The sequence below is a fragment of the Charadrius vociferus genome, unplaced genomic scaffold (assembly GCF_000708025.1).
Source record: "Charadrius vociferus isolate BGI_N301 unplaced genomic scaffold, ASM70802v2 scaffold858, whole genome shotgun sequence".
NCBI classification, from domain to species: domain Eukaryota; kingdom Metazoa; phylum Chordata; class Aves; order Charadriiformes; family Charadriidae; genus Charadrius; species Charadrius vociferus.
In genome coordinates, this window is record NW_009649724.1 from 484,480 (window position 1) to 506,021 (window position 21,542).

Consider the following 21,542-nt stretch of genomic DNA (forward strand, 5'->3'; position numbering starts at 1 on the left):
CTTCATTTCATAGACATGAAAGTAAGCATGGCAGTACTCACCGGGAGTGCGGGAGATGGGACCAGCTCAGGGGGTTCGACCGAGGATGCTGCTGGCAAGCAATGCTGTGGTCCTGGGGGCTGGTTTGTGCTGCCTCTGTGTACACTGCCATGTCCTGTTTCATCCCTGCAGAGGATAAAAAAGAAAGAAATAACAGCCATGGAGCTCTCCCTCCTAGTCACAAGAGACTGCATTCTTCAAGTAAAAATCATGCATTATTGAGATCATCACGAAAATACAGCTCACTCTGGGCTGCAGCACCCTGGTTGTACCACGCAAGAGATATGACAGGCAAAATGCTATTCTGGGATATTTGATCAAATCTTTAATACAGCAAAACTAGATTGGTAGTTCCTGCACATTTCACCTGAAAAAGGTTTCCCTGTTGCACTGCTCAAGTGAGGCAGAAGCTGAACTGTGGCCTTCGCAGGACATGGGTTTCATGGCTAATATCCAAATAGTGCCTCAAGAGCCCTGCCCGGCACACAGACCTTCCTGGCTGGCACTGTACAAACATACAACACAAAGACACCCCTGCCCTATAGTAAAGTCTGTACCTCAGCTGCAAGCCAACAGGCTGCCATCACTAAGAAGACAAGCTTGATGATCTATTTAATAGGGGAGAACAGGCTTTGCCTTCGGGGCAGAGTTACTGCCCATGAAACCAGGTTGTGTCTTGAGAGACTCCAGGTCTGAATCCTTTCTCTGTCTACTAAAAATAGGAATGGTATCACTTCTATTCTGCAAATGCCAAGGATTTTACGTACACCTAAACTACCTTTCCTTGCTGGCTGTGTGGCACATCCCTGCATGATTTCTTTGTGTGGCAAGGACTGGACCTGCTGGTAACAGTGAGGAGAGACATTCGATCTCTGATCAGGGCTAGAGGTTGGAAAAAAATTGAAGATACATTTCTTCAGCATACCACGCAATGCAACCCAGATCCTAAGTCTGTGTAACCCATTCTTGCCACCCCCTCAACAGGGGTACACGAGTGAAAAATAACAATCCTGAAACAAGCCCTGGGCTCTCCTTGGAGGAGGAACTGGTTGTGTTTGTATCAGTGTCGGGAGATCTGTTCTGACTGAGCCTAGGAAAGGACCTGGCCATAGGTATGTTAAAATATTTTTTCCCCTGTATGGTATCAAGGTGTAAATCCTCTCTTGATAGCAGCAGAAGCTACAGGTGAGTTGAAACTACCTGGAATTAATCCAAACTACAGATCCAGTATTAAAGATATACATGTGTATATCCACCTTAAAAGCTCCCCAGCAAATTGCTTGCAGAGTATTTTCTAAGTTGCCTTTCACGCCTGAAAATTAGTGGGCTACCTAGTCCAAAGAAGAAACTCTCCACCCTCAGCACATGGAGCCCAGAGGAGGTACGAGGCCCAGCAAAGGTACAAGAATTTACTTGCCCCACAGAGGCCACAAAACCCAAGCGTTCAAGACCATGGAGCTCTCCACAGGCATATGACAGAAGTGAGCGTGCTATCTTTGTGTCTGTGGACCCAGCACCACCCAGAAGCTAAAACTTGTGATAGTTCCCCTGCACTGCTTTTCCATAACCAGCAGAGCCAGAAATAGTCACCTCCTCTGCCCCAAAATGGATAGAAGCCCTGTAGATATTACACAGCAGACTATTTCAGCTCCCTGTGAGATGCCAAAGCTATTCCTTGCCCCTTTAATAAGCCTGCGAAATCAGACTTGGCACAAGTACCAGGGGAAGGAAAAACAGCCCTAATTTTTCAAGCTATATTTGGGCCTCAGTAGGTTTTTTTCCACTCTGTCTTCCTCCTGTTCTGCAACAATGGCTGGTTCGTTTTCCCCAGGGATCCCTCTCCTCTAGATAATGATAAGTGATACAGCAGAGGAGTCTTTTCCTACACAGAGCTGAGGACCAGCGCTGTTGGGCCATGACAGAGACCCTTTCTCCACCCTTTGCTGCAGCATCTCCATTCTTCAAGGGGCCTTTCCTGCCTGGGAGGACACTGCCTTCAGGGACGCAGCAGTATTGCTCACAGAGCAATGAAGGCATCACCCAGAAGACAGTAGATGATGTTGTCTGCCCTCAGTCCCTGTTTGCCAAGCAGAGGAACCACAAGCCTTTGGGAAAAGCTTCCAAACAATGACCTATGCTTAGAAGATGACTAAGCTGAAATAGCTTCAGCGGTTTCTGTTTTCCAGCAACATCAAGGAGATACCACTGAAGTCAGACTGGTGGCTCTCCTCCAGACACAGCAAGACAGTATGCCTTTGCCTCATCATTATTCGCAGCGAATCCTAGCATCTATAAATAGATAGTAAAGCATTCATGGCCTTCTAATAAGGTCTTAAAGAGAAAGAAAGTCTCAGAAATTGTGCAGCAGATCCCGGGGGCAAAGGGAAGAGGGGTAACCAAACAAATCCTTAGTCTTCTCCAGGCCAGTGTCCTTAAAAGACTGTCATATGGGCAAAGAAGGAAAGGGCTGAGACAGGATGAGGGGCTGGAAGCTGCAACACAGAAGTAAAGGCAGAGAGCTCAGGCTCAAGATCCACTTTGTACAGCAACAGAGATGGGTCCTAGCTAAGAAATTCAGGTTCCTCTCATATTGAGATATTCAAGTTTTCAGGTCAGTGAGGATGTATCTCTGCTAGCTGCACCCGCACTCCAAGCTGACCACTTAATACAGTGATAAATGTCTGTTCGTGCTCCCTGCGCAGGGCTTAGCTGCCCTGGGCTCGGCACACGCCAATGCACTCAGGCAGCTTTTGGATCAGAGCTGGCCTTATCCTGCCAGCTGGAAGCGTGGTCCAACTGTACTTCTGCCTGCAGTATATCACATGCATATATTCTGAGGAGGAGGGTTAGACATGATTTCTCACCCCAGCACCTGGTGATATGTCCCTCAGCTTATCCACAAAGCTTTCCTGCCTACATTTAACTCCTCTTCAAGGTCCACCACCCCTGTTGCGCCTCAGAGTTACACCGTGCCTAACTCAAGAGATGTTTGCTGCCCTGACCTCTATCTCCATTTGAGCCGTGAGGGGAACAGTTCCTTGGAGCAAGCCCAGCCCTTGTTGGGAGCCCACCATGAATAAAATAAATACAGTTATGAGAATCAGTGATGCTAGAAGGTCAGGTCTGAAAGAGTAAGAGCAGGAGGCTGGAGAGGTTATCTGCTACCAGAGGGCTGTGCCCACAGTAGCTGTTGAACGCTGTTGGATGGGGATCAAGAGTGCTGTGCCCAGCACAGCGGGTTCCCATCTCCTGCTCCCCTTCCCTGCCAGGACTTCTCTGCATGGCATCTCCACCTGACCGAATAAGCCAGTAGCTCAGTCTCACTCTTGCACCCTAATTCCACCAGATAACAGACCAACATCAGGACCAACAGTGTGGTATTTTTTTCTTCTTTGAACTGGTGCAAATCATACGATCTCGCAGAAGATAATTTCTTTTCAAAAATGTGGATGACCTATTTTTGTTCCATTGGTAGAGGCACTTGGTGTTATTTTAACAGCTGTGAAACCCCTCCGAGATTTTATCCTAACTAGGTGCTAGTCAGGAAGCAACTTCTGACATATTTAAGGGACTGAAAAGTGCAAGCAACAGCAACTATTTCTGTCAAAGTAAATGACCATATACATTATCTGACAATGTTTTTTTTTTTAATGACTAAGCAACATAACCCATACAATGCAACCAAATCAGCAGAGCATCACTGCAGCTTCTGTAATTGCCTGTCAGAGTTTACTCCCGAGGGTCTTGGTCAAAGTCCTTAAACGTCTGGGCATGAGAGCTTTATTCAGAGGGACCATCATTAGATAAGCCCCTTGAGGGAAAATGGGATCTATTATATCCTTCTGGCTACACTTAACAGGAAGCGCTGGTGAGAATAAATTCCCACTGTAGATGGGAAACAGAATAGACAGCACTGAAAAATGTAGAAACAACAACCCAGACTGAGTATGCCATGTCCCTACCAGGGGTTACAAGCTATTTTGTATGCAGGAATCCTGAAAACTGCCCGGCATGAGAGGCAGGACTGTGCTCCAGCTTTCTACTGAAGCAATAGCTTATGCTACAAAGGTGAGTGAAAACTCTCTGTAGCCATTAGTTTCCAAACTTTGGTCCACAAGCCCATGGTAAGTAACGTGCAGCTGGTTCCCAGATGATGTTAGTGAGCATCCTGTGGCTGCGAGGAAGGTCTTGGTATTTTCCATGAGACTATTTGAGGGCTGACAGAGACTTGCAGACCAAAGTTTGGGAACTGTTGTTCTGTGAAACTGTTTCTAAGGAAACAGAAAGTCTGCTGAGATGGGATTTGTCTCTTCATGTGTGTACATCACCTAGCAAGGTGCTCTCTAGGCAGCACTAAAATACAAATAATAATGTAATAACATGACATCAGTAATTATCATCAGTTCCTGAAGACTACAGAAATGTCCTTACTGCAGCCTGAGCACACGAAGTCCAAAGCGTTCCCAGAGCCAACATCTTTCTATTTTTTGGCAGGTCCTACTCAATTCTGAATACCACGTCTTCCCCGTCCCTTCATGCCTTCACTGACGGAGCTCTGGAAAGAAGACAGCAGGAAGACCAAGGACCCGGGGACGCGGGGCCACTCACTATCATCTGCCAAAACGTGCAGGTAGGGACCCACAAACACACATAAATCACACATGGTTTTAGTGGCAAGTTTCCAGCAACAGGGTTTTCCCAAAAAACTTATCACAGAATCACAAAATCACACAGAATCACAGAATTTTCAGAGTTGGAAGGGACATCTAGAGATCATCTAGTCCAACTCCCCTGCTAAAGCAGGATTGCCCAGAGCACATCGCTCAGGACCGCATCCAGGCTGGTTTTGAAAATCTCCAGAGAAGGGGACTCCACAACCTCCCTGGGCAGCCTGTGCCAGTGTCTCCTTTCACTGCCTGCATCAGAAGTTACAAGTTCTCTACAAGCTTTTGAATGACATGACTGCCCACAGGCACAGAAGACATCACTGTCCCCAAACCTGCTCTTAGCATGGGGCGGCAGGCCCCCATCCTCTGCTTTCTTTAGCAGTTTAATATCAGCATAAATTTACCAACTTCAGAAGAGTTTCCTGGACCCACATTTCCATGAGGGTAAAGCAAGAGGGACCTGGTCCTGACTCCCGTTAGTAAATCAGATCTCAGAAAAAACCATGGACTTTGATGAAGGTCAAACATCCTGTCATTTTTCTTCCAGCCCCTGAGAATAACCAGCCAGCAAGGGCCTCAGAAACGCTGCCTGTTCGTCTGCAGGCATGGGGAAAGGATGGATGTCGTTTTTGGGAAGTACTGGTTGTCACAGTGTTTTGATGCCAAAGGTGAGTCGGCTCCTGCAGGCCCCTCAGGCTCTAGGTTTAGATGAAGGAAGGAGAGTGGCAACTGCCTAGGGCAAAGCTTAGGTGGAAGATGTGGTTTCCTAACACAAAACATTGCTTTGAGCAGTTACCAGCAACAGAGCACCTCAGTGCAGAGCTCTGCGATGGCAGGGCTGCGGTCCGAAGCAGAAACACAAGCTAGGGAGTAAATACTGCATTTGCTAGTATTTGGGAAACTATTGCAGGAAAAGATTCCATCAAAGTAATATAGCCAAAGAGCATTTTCATGTGGAAATGAAGTCATGGTGTTGGTAGTCAGTGCAAATATCTACTACAATCAGGAAAAGCTTCTTTTGCACATTTGGCTCTCAGTCCTAAAGGAAATAACACCACTACAGGTACACCTCAGAGTGCCTCTTTGGGGCATAAATTGGAATTTGCAACCCAGTAGTATGCTTGAGTTTCAAACTATAGTTAACAGACTATAACTTCAGGTGCTGTTGTCATTAGAGCGGATCAGGAATTTATCAAAAGCCTTCTTTCAATTAAAAAAATGCCAGTATCTTGTAGGCAAAATAACTGGGAAAAAGGATGATTTCACAACTACCTGCTTTCTAAACTACGTTTGAAGAGCTCTGACATTTTAGCATCCTGTAAAAGTGTAACATTTGAGGTTTCATTTGTTGTAGGACAGAAATTACTTTCATTTGGGGCATCAAATCTGTCCGAAAGATAACTTTTTAAAGACAACATTAGCAACATTCTCTGCTGATTTTGAACCGATACTTAATTTTCTCATATTCCTGATAGTTTTACAGAGGAAAAAATGCTCGACAGCCAGGCGTAGGCAGCGCCTGCAAGGTGCGGACATTATGGCAAAGGAGGGTAGAAACAGGGGTGATGCTCTCTGCCTCTCGAATAATTCCAGCAACTGCTTCTAACCTTTCCCTCACAGGAAGGTATATGCGTAGTAACCTGAATATGCCTCACAGCTTACCTCAAAGAAGTGGTGGTTTCAGGGATTATGAAAAAGACGCGCCAATTACCGTGCTGGGCTGTACGCAGGCAAGGCTTGTTGGTAAGTTGTCCTCAGCAGACGAGAGCTTGCCCAGGAAGGTTTGCTAATGTGAATGAATCAGGCACCCCAAACTAATGGGATTTAGACGTTTCAAGAACCTTTGCAAAGTCCCTTCACCCTTCACCTTCCCTGGCAAGCCCCCTCTTTCAAAGGAAACCTCATCTCCTTCAGCTGCTGCAGCTGAAGAAAAAACAAAGCACAAAGTCTGGGACGTGGTGTGAAACCAGAGCCGTCAGCATTCACTACTGCCCTGTAAATGTGCCACGCTGGAAGACGCTGTTATTACCGATGTTGGTGAGAAATGCAGCAGTGTGATGCTCACCTCATGCAAAATACTCTTTTTCCTTGATTTGACAATCTTAAATTTTGATCTGCAGTTTGCTACGCCAGTATACTTTTATCAGCCTGTCTGGCTTTATGTTTATTTGGCAAAAACACAGTTCAAATCATTTCCAGTGTTATCCCACCCCCCCATCCTTGTCCCTGACTTCTGAGCCTGTTGGTGTGTGTGTAGACAGAAAATTATTTGGTAGTCAAAGAGCACATATTGAGCATTGTGATTAGGGGAGCCCAGCCCCTTGAAGATGTGAGCTTCAGACAGCAGTACTTAGCATTTTCTCAAATTCAAATCCTTTAGAGGACTTCATGTTGGTCACATTCAAACTAGGGCAGCTAAAATTATATTTGCTTTTTAAACAAAACTAAATCACGTTACAACAGCAGGATGCTCAGACTCCCGGCCACATGGCATCAGGGTTCGCAATATGCACGTAACAGAAGGCGAATCTGGGAGCAATCACAGCACACTTTGCTGGTATCATTAAATGGGTCCGTGTACGCAACTGCATACATGACCCAAATGCCATCAACCTGCCGGCGCGGCTGCAGTATGGCGGCCATCTGCAGGCAACCGCTCCCCACCGCAGCGGCACAGGCTCGACCTTGACGATTGCCGGAGCTGTAATTCCTCTGACGACTGAAACAAACGAGCAGCTTCCCCGTGACAGAGGGCCGTTAGATGTGCCGCTCCTTCTAAATTACCCCGCTTCTCTCAAGAGATTTACAGATCTGTTTGACATGGTTACAGCCATCATTAAACATACGAAGTCAAGGTTAATAACCCCTTCTTGCTCCCGCTTCTTTGTCCTGCCTCTTCAAATATAACAAAAATATAACTCTTTCTTACTACAAGTCTGTGCAAAGCTGAGCAGATTCCTGTTCTCATTTGATTCCCTTAGGCATTGCAAGAATATTAATAACCCTAATAGTGGAGTTGATTCTTATCTCATTTTCAGTGATTTTCCACCTGTGTAATGAAATGGTAATTTATACTAGTGAAGAATCAAGCCAATTGAATTAAGTTGGGTTTGAGTTAAGTTGAATCATTCTGATTTACAGCTTATAAATGAAATGAAATTAAATTCAAGGTCTGTACAATTGTTCTCAGCACACTGTTTGCTTTTTGGCTAAGTCTAGGAGAAGCAGAACTGAGCAAAAGCTGCTGTGATTTCTTTGCATACGGGTTAAGTACCTAGATGCACGTGGAGCAACACACACAGAAAAAATGTATTTCAGTTCCACAACTGTGCACATCACAGTGCCCAACACACGGCTGAAATAAAATACGATGGGTACACATATTTCCCAAAACACAAGCATTACAGCTGGGAAGCTGCTTTAGCTCCTTGCTGGGCAGCAGATACCCTGCACGCTGCTGTTGCTGTTACAATGCCATTTGTCTGGTTTTATTCATGGGTGTCAAAACTTGCTTGCAGGTGAAGCCTTGCTAGAAACGAATACCATTGTAGACTACATCTACAGCTCCCCATCCCTACGGTGTGTACAGACAGCACACAATATCCTGAAAGGTAAGAACCCTACGAGCTGGAAAGGCTGCATTCTCCTCACTTCCTGGGAAAAACACTGCCAACCAGATAAAAGGGAGCCTGGCATGGGGGGGGACCCACGCAAATGGTAATTCAGGGAGAATTATTTCCATGGGAGTATACTTCCCATTAGCGCAACACTATCCGTAAGGAGCCCCTCTCTAATTGCATGGTGTGACAAGTGCTTAGGCAAGCGGCGTGCTGGCCCTAACTCCAGCTGCCGGTCAGGGTGGGGTTTATACCCCCCCTGCAGGAGCCAGATGTGCATTCGGGGCGGGTGGACACCTCCAGCTCAGCGCATCCCATGCCCTTGCCTGAGCACGCTCCTGCAGCTGCTCATTGCTGCGTGCTCCCCCAGCAGTTGCTACCAGCGAGAAACTTGCTACCCCCAGTACGAATAATTCACTGCAGAACCTGGGAAGGGAAATAGCGATAGGGGCATGAGAAGCCCTGGCATTGGAAATGGTTGAAAAACACCTCCAAAATACAGTCACGCCTAGCTTCGGTATATTGCATCTAGCTGCCGGCCAGAGGTTTACGTTCCTTGGCATATCATATGCCAAGTATATATATCAAATACTTCATCTTTCATACCTACTGTTAATCAACTGACAACTTAGAGAGACAAAGATATAATTTACAATCAAACTTAAGTATTAAAGCTGCAAAGTCTTGCTGCTTTTCTCATCAGCTCCTTCCACTGATAGCTGGTCTTTCTCCCTTCTCCAGGTATGCAACAAGAGAACAACCTGAAAATTCGAATAGAGCCGGGCTTGTTTGAATGGACCAAGTGGGTCTCTGGAAACACACTACCTGCCTGGATACCCCCCGTGGATTTAGCTGCAGCTACTCTAAGCGTTGATACAACCTACAGGTAGCAGAAAGGGGGATGAGAGGGTCTTGCATTGCTTTTTGGCTTTGTTTTTGAAGAGTAACACTGCTGAGTGTTTAAATTTAAGCAGGGACTGGAAGAGCTGCTGAGGCTCACAGAATAAACTCAGAGCAGGCTCGATGCTGCTGTGTAGAACACAGCCTGAGCATGGCTTGTTTTAAACCAAATTTCCCAGAACACTGGCAAGGTCCAGCTATATTGCTGATCATGGAGGTTCTCCTTCCAGTACTCCTGTCCTGTACATCTTTCAGGTGTACAGGAAACCCTCGCAGTATTTTTGTTTGCTCCTAAAACTTAGGAGCTTGGGCTCAGCTAACAGAACTTGTTTTGCTGACTCAGTTCCCCGACCATCGTGTTCATAGACTGAACCGGATCCTGGGCTCATTGACACCCGCCCTTCCCTTCCCCAGAGGAAAACACTTGTCTGTCTCTCTATTATGATTAGCATGGTGATGGATCTTAATTGTAAGTTTTGCATCACCCTGGGGAACATGTTTACATCTGTCGGGAATCCAGGGTCTCCTGTGACATCAAAATTCAGAGGTTTTCTATCAGAGAGCTAACCCCTAAGCATTTATCACTTCTCAGCAATTACATTTCAAAAGTTTTTAGTGGAAAACATTGCAGGTTTGTGACTCAGATTTTCATGGTATTCAACCCAAAAACAGTTGGTGAAAGCAAACAAAGTAAACGTCTGGTTAAAAAACATTTGAATGGCAAATGGATAAGCACCACTGATCTTTCCTCCCACTTTGCAGAAAAGGGAAACACAAAGATAATTCACCCAGCTTTCAGGGGCCCTGACAGAGCCGCTCCAAAAGCGCAGAGCTGGCTTTCCCAGAGCTCCGCATTTTCGCCAGCCGCCCCTGTGGCTGCACAGGCCAATGCTGGTGCCTGCTTAGGCTCCACATCCCAAACTCGCGCCCTTGCTGCCAGCCTCTGCTGCTTTCCTTTTAGCCACAGCTGCACGGCCAGGCTGCTGCATGCCCAACATCATTGCCAACAAACCCCGCGGGGCTGCTGGGAGCAACCTGCACCCGGAGTCCGGAGGGCAACTCGAGACTCCTCCGACTCCCCAGTGAAGCACCGCAGCTGTGATGCCCTCCAGCCTAACACATAAATGCTTTTTACTGTAAGCTGCAGAGAGAAAAGCTAAATAAAACCCAGCAGAAATAGTCATGTGGCAAAGAATAGAGAAGATGACCTGTTCGGGGTTCCTGCTTTCAAATTTATGATTCATTTATGCAAGCCAGATTCAAAGAGCTCCCACAAAGAAGGAAACTCCAGAAAGGTCACACAGTTCCAGTCCTCCACTGTACCTTGCTGCTGAAATACCTGTATTGCTATGACTGCTTGCAGAGATTAGCACTTTCTGTCTTAGTGTGAGCCTGATCACCAGCTGAGCAATCTCAGATAAAACCAAAACGTTGATAATACACACATGGTAGACATACACAGGAGTTCCACCTACATGGGCTTGGTGACAAATACTTTGTGGCTGGGCTTTTGTGGTTTATGGTATCACCAGAAACGCTGGTGTTTCCTGGTGTCCCAGTGCACCCGTGTGTTTAAGAACCCTCAAGTGGAATAAGGACTTGAAACATTAAAAAGAAAGAAAAAAGAAAAACGTAAAGAAAAAAAACTTTTTTGTTTTTTCATACCTAATTATATCATAAACCACTGGCATTGCGTCCTTCCAGTCTGCAGCTAAAATTCCAACACTCTGCGGGTATGTAAATGGAAGTCCTTACACTGTATTTATCCCTGAAAGGATATCACATGGCTAACGCTCAGCAGAGCAGTGGGACCACAGGAGAGTCTCTGCTTCAGAAAGCACGTCCCTTCTGGGGAAGCCAAAGGGCAAGAAAAGAGCCAGCTCTCCTGTGGTCGGCAGGTTGGGCGGGGGACTGGGAGACAGCCCTCCTAGTGCTTCACTGTCTCCTCTTATAAGGGCAATTCCCACATATAGATCAGATCACTGGATGGAGGGAAAAGTTAGGTCTTTTCCTCTTGTAAACACAGCCTTTTGCATCCTTCCCTTGCTTCGCTGTGCACATCCACTTACTCCAGCTGATACAGCTGGCCAGAGTCCCGCCAGGCACCTCCCTGAAACGCCCTGGCCCGGGAGGAGGCCACCTAATCCCAGGTATTTCCCAGCAACGCAGCTTCACAGATGGCCAAAGCAGCAGTTTGCCTCTGCCCTTCACCGTGGAGCCATGAGGAGAGCCGGCACCTCCCTTCTCCACGTTTCTCCCTGGAGCTGCCCAGTCTCCTCAGACAGACACAGATGCTGTTAGCCCAGCCCCTGAGTTGGAAGCCATGGCAGCAGAGTGCAGACCTCAGTCTGGCAAAGACGGCTTGAGTGGTGGCTTGTCACCTTGTCACCTGCTGGGACCATCTGTCCGCAGGCAGCTGCATCGAAACTGCCCTTGTCCCGACATCCCCTCCCGCTCACCCACACCTGCAGGGTGCAGGTCTTGTTCTCTGGCCGCTCATGAGCTTTATGTGGGTGAGTGAGCCCTGGAATCTGCCCATCAAAGGTCACAGAACTAAATAAACACCAAGTGGCACCATTCTTGCTGTATGCCTTTGCAGAAGTAACACAGGTATCATCAGCATGTCATGTGCTGCCTCCACCAACTGGTCCACATTAGCGGAAGCAGTTACCATTTTTCCCAGCTAACTGAAGTACCCTAATGCAGGGATGGTAAACATCTTGGTCTCAAAGGTTAAAAATCTTCATAGCAGTCCTGACACAAGACACAGTTCTGGGTATTGGGGAATTAGAAGAGTTAAAGAAACAGATACTTTCAGGTGAATCATAACTTGCACTTAAAACCGTATCGCTTCTTCCAATTAACCATACTTGTTTCTCTGCTCACAGACCTCATATTCCTGTCAGCAAGTTAGTGGTTTCCGAATCCTATGATACATACATAAGTAGAAGCTACCAAGTAACAAAAGAAATCATCAGTGAATGTAAAGGAAAAGGTAAGTGCTACAGAGGGGGTGAAAAACAAGACAGGTGCTCTGGGGTGTGAATGCCGGTATTCCTCAGCAGTATTTCCCTCTTCAAGGAGATGAATCCCCATACCTGAATCTCTCATCCCCTCTCCTGGAGACATTGGAAATTCCTGGATGTGTCGAAACTATGAGTTCAGATATGCTCAGCTTACAAGAAAGGTCCATCAACTTAAGTAGCAGAAATATTTTAGGGATCCCTGACCAATGCAAGCTCAAGGGAATAAATAAGCCATTTGTGCTCTGCTGTTACCAGCATCAGATGGGGCATCTTCCATCCCCCATCTGAGCTACGCTTCTGAAAAATATTACCCATAAAGACTGTAGAACATTTCTCCAAACACAATATTGAAATAAAAAAAAAATCTCTAGCTTTTATTTTTCATTCATAATATAGGAGTAGGATGTTTCTAAGTTCTGGTGATTTCACTAATTTAATTTCACTGATCTGTCTCTACATTGTAAACTTTTATTTTAATAGTTTGCATACAAACTTTGATAGCACAGTGTGGCACTGGTTGTAAAACTGAACCCATTTTGAACATTTGAAATGTTCTGCTTGATCTTGGGCACCAGTCCCTAAAGCTGGCTTCATCTCCCTCCTCCGCCTGCGTTTCTCACTTTATTTCAGGAAATAACATCCTGATAGTGGCACACGCGTCCTCCCTGGAGGCTTGTACCTGCCAGCTCCAAGGGCTCTCGCCGCAGAACTCCAAGGACTTTGTACAGATGGTCCGAAAGGTAATTACCGCCCAGGAGTAAAGCTGGCTGGCTTTACAGAGAGGAAAGAAATTTGCAATCTGCTTAACCAGGTAGAGGACACTTTGTTCCTCTCGCCTGATCATTCTGCCCATTACAGAGTTTCACCCATTTCAGGAGTCAGGAGAGTGAAGCAGATTGGTCTCTTTCAGAGGCTTTTCTTAACATGTCCCTTTGTAACAGACAGCACAGGATCCGTGCCCTCCTACAACTGGGCTTGCAGTGACTCTGCTTTATGCCTGTATGTACCAGGGGCTGTACAGAGACTCCCGCAGTGCCCTCCAGTGCCGAAAACACCCTACCCACAGATAACAGGGCACTTCTGCCCTACAACACTTCCCCTTCTCACTTCATTCCAAAGAGCTGTTAACCATCAGAGAAAAAGGACTGAAAAGTCCTTTACTCCGGCCCTGGCTAAGGAGGTGGCATTGTGCACTGCCAGCCTTGCAGACACTCTCTGGGACATTCATAGCTGACACTTGATCTGAGGGTACCTGAGCCAGACTCGCATCCCTTTTTTCTCCTCCATAGCTGCACTGGCCTTCAGGGATGGGACCATGTCAGCCAACAGGGCACCTCTGAACTGGCCCATATTTAAACTCCATTACGAAGGTATAATCGGTCTTTCCCAGTGTTGTGCCTTGTACAGTGGTGCACAACATCTGGCTGTCACACCTGAGTCCTACAATCATCTTTTGAAAATGGACTTTGGGGAGAGGGAGAGAGAGAGAGAAGACAGTGAAATGCTTCAGTAGCACAGCAGGACCTCAGCCCTTAGGGGAGCTCCCTCCTTGCGCAGCTGGATCCCTGCTCATTGCCTTTATTTCCATCTCTCCTCATACAGATTCCCTACTTGGGGTTTTGTTCGTGCGAAGAACTGGGAGATACAGGTGTTTGGCAGCTTACAGACCCCCCCATCCTCCCTCTCACACATGGACCAACTGGAGGCTTTAACTGGAGAGAAACCTTACTACAAGAGTAGGCAAAGCTATGTGAGCAAGGACAACCCATGGCCTTTCTAAGCGTTGGAGAATGTCTCTTCTTTCTTGTGTTTATTGACAGCAGAAAAATAGTCATAACATGTTCAGTGGATCACACAAACAGCTGTTCTAGCATATCTCTCACACAGCCACAGTTATGCAAGAATTCTCATATACAACTAGGCAAATACAAAAGGGAGTGATTTGAGGGGAAAAAATATTAAAATACAGATTGAAGCTCTTGCACCGCAGGGAGTCTCTGTTTAGTCAGTAGCTCGGGTAGATTTTCCCGCCTTGAATGGAGCTCTGATAACACCAGTAACTTTCACTGCCTTCTGCACCGCGTTAGAAACGACTAGCACTGTGTAAAAGTCGAGTATTCAGGACGCTGGGTTTTTTTCACTACTATTTTTGCAAAGCATTAGCAGGCTTGTTCAGGACCACATGTTGAGACACCCCCCCTCACTCACCACCCCCAAATTCTCAGCACCTTCCCTAAAGCATATGACCACCAGCTGGAAATAAGAGTCAGCATTGCCTCTGCGGGCAGCATCAGATTATTCCTCTCCTCTATTTGCACACTGTGTTAGGGGTTGTGTTGGGCATACCGTGGGTGCAGAGACTGATCAACACTGATCTGCGTCAGAATAAAACTCTGAATTTCACCTTAGTTACAGATGAAGTTTGCACATCAAGACAGCACCATTGTGAACAAAGACCAGGAGCAGTTTCTGTTAAGTGGAGGCGAAATAAGCTTTTTCAGACACAGCCTAAAGTGTTTGTGTCATTTAAATTCCCATCAGAAGACCCTGTAAAAGGGTTTTCCCTTTTATACGGAGATTTTGTGGTTGTCATTTATGCAGCAGTGGCTTTCCATCCCACATGAACTTTCCTGTGAGCCCTGGTAAGGTTCTGCAGTAAGCAGCTGTCTTCAGGAGTTAATGCTGAAATCAAAATGATGCTGAAATTCAGCCTCCACTGCATGCTTTGCTTCCTCTTCCTTAATTCCTAAGTGCCATCTGTCATAAAGACAAAGCAGAGCTGAAAAAACAGTACACTTAAATTTAGGAGCAACATGCTTTGGCCTATTAAGATGCTATTTATCTGCTGCGGGAAGGGTTACTTTCTGCGGAGAAGGGAAGAGAATGGTTTCCATCCGTAGCTATTATCTTTGAAATCACAAGAAGTGTCCTCTTAGTGCAACAGCCTGCAAGATCCTAATACCAGCTGCTTCACAGGAGAATGCAAAATACATCGCAGTGGGTAGTTTATGTATAAACTGGCTTCAGAGCAGGTTTCTTTTAGATTAATATCATCTTAAGTCATCAGCCTTGGGTCAAAGAGTTCCTGTGGACATTTGTACAGGTCTTATCAGCATAGGTTCACTTTGAGAAGGTACTTAAAAATGTGCTTAAATGGGATGAAAGAGATTTAGGCATACTCCTTTCTTGGCTTGGGCCATAAGTCTGAGTATTCGCATAAATACCATCAAAGGCAAGTTCAGAAGTACCAGGAAAGAAATTCTGGCATCCCGGGTACCCCTCTTCTGTCCAGCTTTCCCTCTGCAGAAAGTGTCCTCATTTGAAATGTGTATATGGCACAGAAGTTTCTGCTGGCCAACTTTGACAAAGGTGTATTCTTCATAGCACGATCAAAGTTTGATTTGTGTTGGTTTCTTTTAACCTCGCAAGCCTAAAAAAACAGGACTAGTCTCGCCTTCAGTAGGATATGACTGAGCTGCACATTCAGCAGTCCAAACAATTAAGGAGTGATAAACTGCAATCCCTTCTTCCTAAACGAGGCAAAACACTCAGCAGTTGTGATGTGACAAATCTTAAGGGGTTTTAGCTTAGCTTCATCTCTGGGTTTTATTGAGCTTGCCAGGGACAGTACACCAGATTCTGTACAGATTTTGAGTCAGCAGAGAGCTCATCCTGTGCAATATGTACATTGTCACGATCCATAACGATAGTCCATTATTTATACGTTTATGACTATGTAATACACAGTAGGCCATTCATAAGTGCATTATTATACCAGGGATGTATACTGAAAAGTCAGGGAGATAACTTATGAGATGACAGAAGAAACTGCTCCTGTGCAGTTATACTTCTGTCACTTTAGTTTTTAACTGTAATTTAAACTAATTTTGGCTGTGTACAGACATTCTGAAGACCATTTCTGTCTTGTTTTCCTCCATGCTTACTCACTGCAAATTTGCAAAGAGTGTAAAACTAAATAGATGACAATCACACCAAAATTAATTTGGTTACTGATGCATGTATAATACTCCAGACTGCTTTTTGTTTCATGCTATGGGCCAGCAAGATGTAATTTGGGGCAACAAATATTGCGTATACAAAACAATAGAGGCTGCTCAGGTCCTATCGCAGGTAAGCGACATTACAAGGAGTTTATTTAGACAGTAGCATGAAACAGAGAGGGAACACAACCTGAATGCACAATTTGAATATTGTACTAACTGATCTTTGCATATAGTAAGTAATACAGAAAAGAGTGTTCTGTTTGAGAAGGTAGATGTTAAAATACTCTCTTCTTTAAAAAGTATATTTTTGGATGTTTGGGAAAGTATTTTGACAATTGTAGCCTTATTTCAGATTTTTCAGGTGACAAGAATCTCAGAAAGAATCTTATTTTCTTCTAGCATTTTGCTTTCTCATAGGAGGTTTGTGTTAAGTAATCTTACGTTGATAAGGCTTATTGGGGGAAAAAAAGAAAAAAATGTTCCTTTAAAATTTTTAATTGAGATGTTAAGAATACAAAACAATTGCTGCTTCACTTTCACTCCATTGCTGCTCATTAATGTGTATTTACGTGTTTTGTCCCAGAAGAACATTAGACTTGATCTATCTGAAGTGTGTGCAAGTCTGTTCCTTGCCTTCACTGTGAGCTGCATCAGATCCCAACAGTTTAATTAGGGTACAGGAGGCAAATAGCAGTTCCTAGATTTTTCCCCCTGTTCCCAATTGAGGAATAAAGCTGTAAATCTGGCAAGAGCAAGTTGTTCATCCAGTATTTTCATAAACTGCAACTTAAGGGTTGGGCTAGAAAAAAACAAGAATCCAAGTGCAGAAACACATTCTAGCATAGCAGCAGCTGATGAGATGACAGTCGGCACCAGAAGGTCAAAAACAGGGGATTTGAGAAAAGTTCTGGTTTGATCAAGAGTTTGTCCTTACCACTGGTGTGCAGGGGCTGCCGCATGCCCCGATCCCGAGGCTCAAGCTCTGCTTAGGGATGCCTTTCTGGTTCAATGCAGGTGCCAGGTCTAAAGTCTGATGCATTTCCCTTCCATTTAGTGCAATGGCAGCTACAGCCAAATACTTAAATCCTCTGAGCACGGAGCCAGGTTCTCCATGAGTGTAAATACTCAAATGAACAGATCTTTGCTTGTTTATGCAAACTGATGATCCAGGCCGTAACTTCAGAAAAACAAAACAAAACAAACCAAACTTATTTCCCTTTTCACTAAGTCTGAACAGTTTCAGAAAGAAGTCAGCTAAAGGTAGGAGCCTCCTCCTCTCTGGTGATAGCTTCTAGTGTCAACCTTATCATGAAAGCGGTAATTTATATCACCAAATAAGTGGTTGTTCACAAGAATTCTGCAGGAATCATCATTAGTGAAGGCAAGGCGAGTAGTAATAGCATAAAACAAAGAGGGTAGAAGGGATGCTAAAGCTGTATCCGCAGCCCTGAGCTCCCCAGGTAGCAATATCTCAGGGACGTGGGTACTGTCATCTTTGACTGTGTGCTACCTGCAGCTTTGGGGGAAAAAGGTGAGAGGATGGGGAGAGCATTGTGTACAGCACCATGACAAACAGCCTCTGCTTCGCTCCCACACCGGCTGGGAGGGATTGGAAACTTTCCCTCTGGGTCCCATCGGTCCTCACACAGGGCTGATCCAGAGCCCAGGGAAACAAAGAGGAAGATTTCTCATGATTTCCTCAGGATGAAGCCACACAAAGCCTGGTCCTACCACAGGCTGCTCCCCCCCACCTGCCACCGACGTAATGAGGAATTTGGAGGACTCATATCTGTGCGGGGTTGAGCCTTTCCAGTCCAGATTTAAGAAACGCACGCAGAAGTAGAGCAACATTTAGTGTCTGACGATATACACATTCATTTCAAAAAGGGGGACACTAGATATTTGAGTTAGGCTGTAGTCAACTGACCCTTATTTAAACCCAGAGCTGGAAATTAGTTTGCAATGCTTCACAACTTAAAATGTATTTAAATTCTGTATGAAAACTATTGCTTAGAGAGGGAGCCTTAATAGGTTTGGTTTGCAGGTTTTGATTTTTTTTAAAAAGAGGGCCTAAGCACAGGGGATATTATTTGAACTTTAAAAATACATGTGAAATGATGGTGGTAGCAGACATGCTTAAAATGCTGAATGAATGTCCGGTTTGAGGGGAAAAAAAAAATTAAGCAGTAAATGTGACTCGTTGCATACACTCTAAATCGCTACTTACTTCTCACCACTTCCTCAAATACTTGTTCTCTGGGGAATATTCATGAACCATACGTGCTACGTAGCAGAAAATACACAGCCAGTTCCTTTCTATTACATCCCATTAAAATGTTTTTTCTGAAGTTTCTCTCTGTGGGCATCTCTTAAAACTTGATGTTATCAATGGATACTTTTTTTTGTTTTTTCATTTTAAACATGTTGTATCATTCTGTTTATTATGTTTTTTAGTGTGAGCAGATTGTATTTATTTGAAAAAAAATGTTCGCTGTTTAAAAAACCCAATAATTGTATTGCCAAAAATAGCTGTAATTACCTGTGACATCTGTATATTTTTATTTGGGGGGGAGGGGGGTTGGTTGTTTTTAATCTCAGTTTCAAGTGCTAACAACTGTTAAGACAACCACTGCAGTTTAATTTGCTTATTACATTAAATGGATTTCTCGGAAGTTGGACAAAAACGTCTCCTAAGTGATTTAATAAAGATGCCACGCACCCACACCTTGCCCTTCCTAGTTAAATTTTCCCCTCAAGCGTGTTGGACTTTGCCGGAGTGAACGTGTTGACACAGACCTTCAATGAAGTGCCCCTTCAGAAGGGCCTGTGCATTGCTGGGGTACACTTGAGCAGTATTTTCAGTGGCTCCAGCAAGACATAGGTAGGAAAAAGTGCTTGTTACAGGCGTGTGCCTAGAGAACAGCTTTATTGAGACCCTGAAACAAGAAGGGAGCCCAGGCTGTTTCTCAGTTGGGGTGGCAGTGCTGCCCTCACCACATCCCATTTTGGGATGCCCACCCGGATAGGGCGTAGGCCTCAGAAGCATCAAGGAGAATGGGGAATTTGAGTTTTATTTTTCTTCCCTCCACTCAAGGTGAAGTTCATTTATTTGACAGCAGATGGCACAAAACCATCTCAAGTCTGGTTTCCCTTCTACTGCACAAGGGACAGAGTTTTCCCTCTGGGTTGGAAGCAGGTGGCTTCACTGTCTGTACTGCTTGATGGCGTTTTCCCCCCGAGTTATTTCACTGTCAGGTTTGGATATGTGGAACTGGAAGCACAACTTTTAAATGAAAGTAATGCTTACCTTTACAACACATATCTTCTTTCTTGACCTGGATTTTTTAATCCAGCAGTGGTTTTATCAGCCGTTTATCAGTAGTTTTATGAGACTCTTTCCTTTGAAATCAACTAACTACATTAAACTTTATGGCCTATAGCTCTGTTTTCCAGTAAAACTGATTATATTATGATTAACATAAAAGCCATAGCTTTTATCAATCAAATATATACTAATAGAGTGATGCACTTCCATGCACCTGGAAGTTTCACGGAAAAAAGTTCTAATAACTTAGAAGTGAAATGCATAATGTATTTATAATTAACCATTTTGCCCAGTTCACTCAAACCCATGTCTGCAAATGCACAGTTTTAAAACCATATTTCTTATCTTGTTAAAGTCAGCTCAATTTGACAGCATTAGTCATTTGCACTAAACGCTGGGCAGTTGCAGAGAAGTGCCAGAAAAGGATCCGCCAAAGCCTTTTTGGAAATCAGTACACGTGGCTACATAATGAAAAGAGGCTCTGCCTACAACAGGCTTGGATAATTCTTGTGATGTTACTGGGCATCACACACCCAGGAGATGCAAAAAGCTTCATCACGCCCCAGGCTGGTCCCAAAACCATCAGACCTGCAACGGGACACAGGAAACCCAGATTCTGCCACCAGACCTCTGGGACCTCCTTGTTGTAGTCATCCCTCCACCCCATGCTCTGGTGCTCAGTGAGCCTTTCACAACGACCTTACCAATGCTCTTAATTCCCCAGAGAGCCACAAACCACACACAGCGCATCACCTTTCTCTCGTCATTTGTTTTGCCAGGATCCCTACAAGCAGAGCAACGCAAACCTCCCACGTATGTGGCAGTACGCAGATGCAGAGTGACACAAGACTATTTTTCCAGGGATATAAACCACACAGTGGGGTTGTCAAGCAACCTTGCCAATTACTGCACTATGGTGGTGTCCACCAAATAAGCAGAGCCTTCCTGGGTGCTTCCCCACCTTGGGGAATTAAATCCTGTGAAGTGCACATCACTGCCGCAGGGGTCCCCGGCGGGGCTAGCACAGGTCCCCAGGGTCCATGTTTCTCTTCACCTTTACCTGCCTCCGTATACATCTCTCCCCCGCACGGATGCTGAGGGAGACAGAGCTGGAGGGGGTGCAAGGTGAAGTGTCCCCAGTCCTGTCGCCCAGCAGTTCCACTTTAGGGACCCGTGAGGTCACCAATTTCTCAGCAGTGGCCAACACATAGGAAAGGTAAGACGGAGAAGAAGAGAGTGGGAACCGCAGAGGGACGGAAAGGAGGCAGAGACCCCGGCAGTGATGAAGTCATGGTAAATCTGCTCCCCCGTGCTGAAAAGGGCCGGGCTGCGCAGCGGCCCCAGCAGAGAGAGGAAGCCAGCACAGACCAACTGCCTGCGCCCACACCGCAGCATGACTTTCACCAGGGTGCTGCACGTCGTGGCTCTGCTCCTGATGCAAGGTAAGCGATACCTTCTCTTACAAAATCTTCCCTTCACAAGCAGTCGGGCTCAGAGAACTTGATTTCCAGCGCACCATGCGCCAGGCAGCTTTGCTGTTGTGTTCTTGTTGACAATGCTGTTTTGTCACCCAATTTCCAAAGCACACTGGTGCTGAATTCCAGCTGACTCCTAAACCCAGTGTCAATGAGACCAATTCACCTCCTAGCAGCTGGCAGCATGCTCGAGATGGCAAAGCGTTGGGCAATCAAAAGATTTTCCCTTAAATTTCAATCACTGCTTACTTTCCACAGCTTGGGTATCGGTGTATACCTTTGTTCATGTATTGTGTAAAAAGAGGCTCCTATAAGAAGTCAGAGTAATTTAGAAAGCTCTTGCAAAGTACTTTGAAAATGAAAAGCACTTTAAATGCTCAATCTCCTTACACCTACCGAAGGATGTAGCTTATACCTACTTTGCTAATCTCCTTTCTTTCATACACCGGAGAGTGTGTAAGCTTCATATTTGAGCATGTCAAATAGGGA

General features: G+C 45.3%; 2 protein-coding genes across 2 annotated transcripts in view; both read left to right on the plus strand.

Annotated features, from left to right (window-relative positions):
* Nucleotides 1–13,989, plus strand: part of UBASH3B (ubiquitin associated and SH3 domain containing B) — a 29,242-nt gene extending 15,253 nt beyond the window's left edge. The window contains exons 7-14 of the mRNA XM_009890816.1: nucleotides 4,534–4,669; nucleotides 5,254–5,374; nucleotides 6,327–6,449; nucleotides 8,225–8,317; nucleotides 9,065–9,209; nucleotides 12,112–12,218; nucleotides 12,880–12,989; nucleotides 13,852–13,989. Of these exons, the coding sequence (XP_009889118.1) occupies nucleotides 4,534–4,669; nucleotides 5,254–5,374; nucleotides 6,327–6,449; nucleotides 8,225–8,317; nucleotides 9,065–9,209; nucleotides 12,112–12,218; nucleotides 12,880–12,989; nucleotides 13,852–13,989 (973 nt within the window). The remainder of the gene's footprint in view (nucleotides 1–4,533; nucleotides 4,670–5,253; nucleotides 5,375–6,326; nucleotides 6,450–8,224; nucleotides 8,318–9,064; nucleotides 9,210–12,111; nucleotides 12,219–12,879; nucleotides 12,990–13,851) is intronic.
* Nucleotides 13,990–20,971: 6,982 nt separating this feature from the next.
* Nucleotides 20,972–21,542, plus strand: part of CRTAM (cytotoxic and regulatory T cell molecule) — a 14,696-nt gene continuing 14,125 nt past the window's right edge. Inside the window, exon 1 of the mRNA XM_009890775.1 lies at nucleotides 20,972–21,020. Coding sequence (XP_009889077.1) covers nucleotides 20,972–21,020 — 49 coding nt within the window. The remainder of the gene's footprint in view (nucleotides 21,021–21,542) is intronic.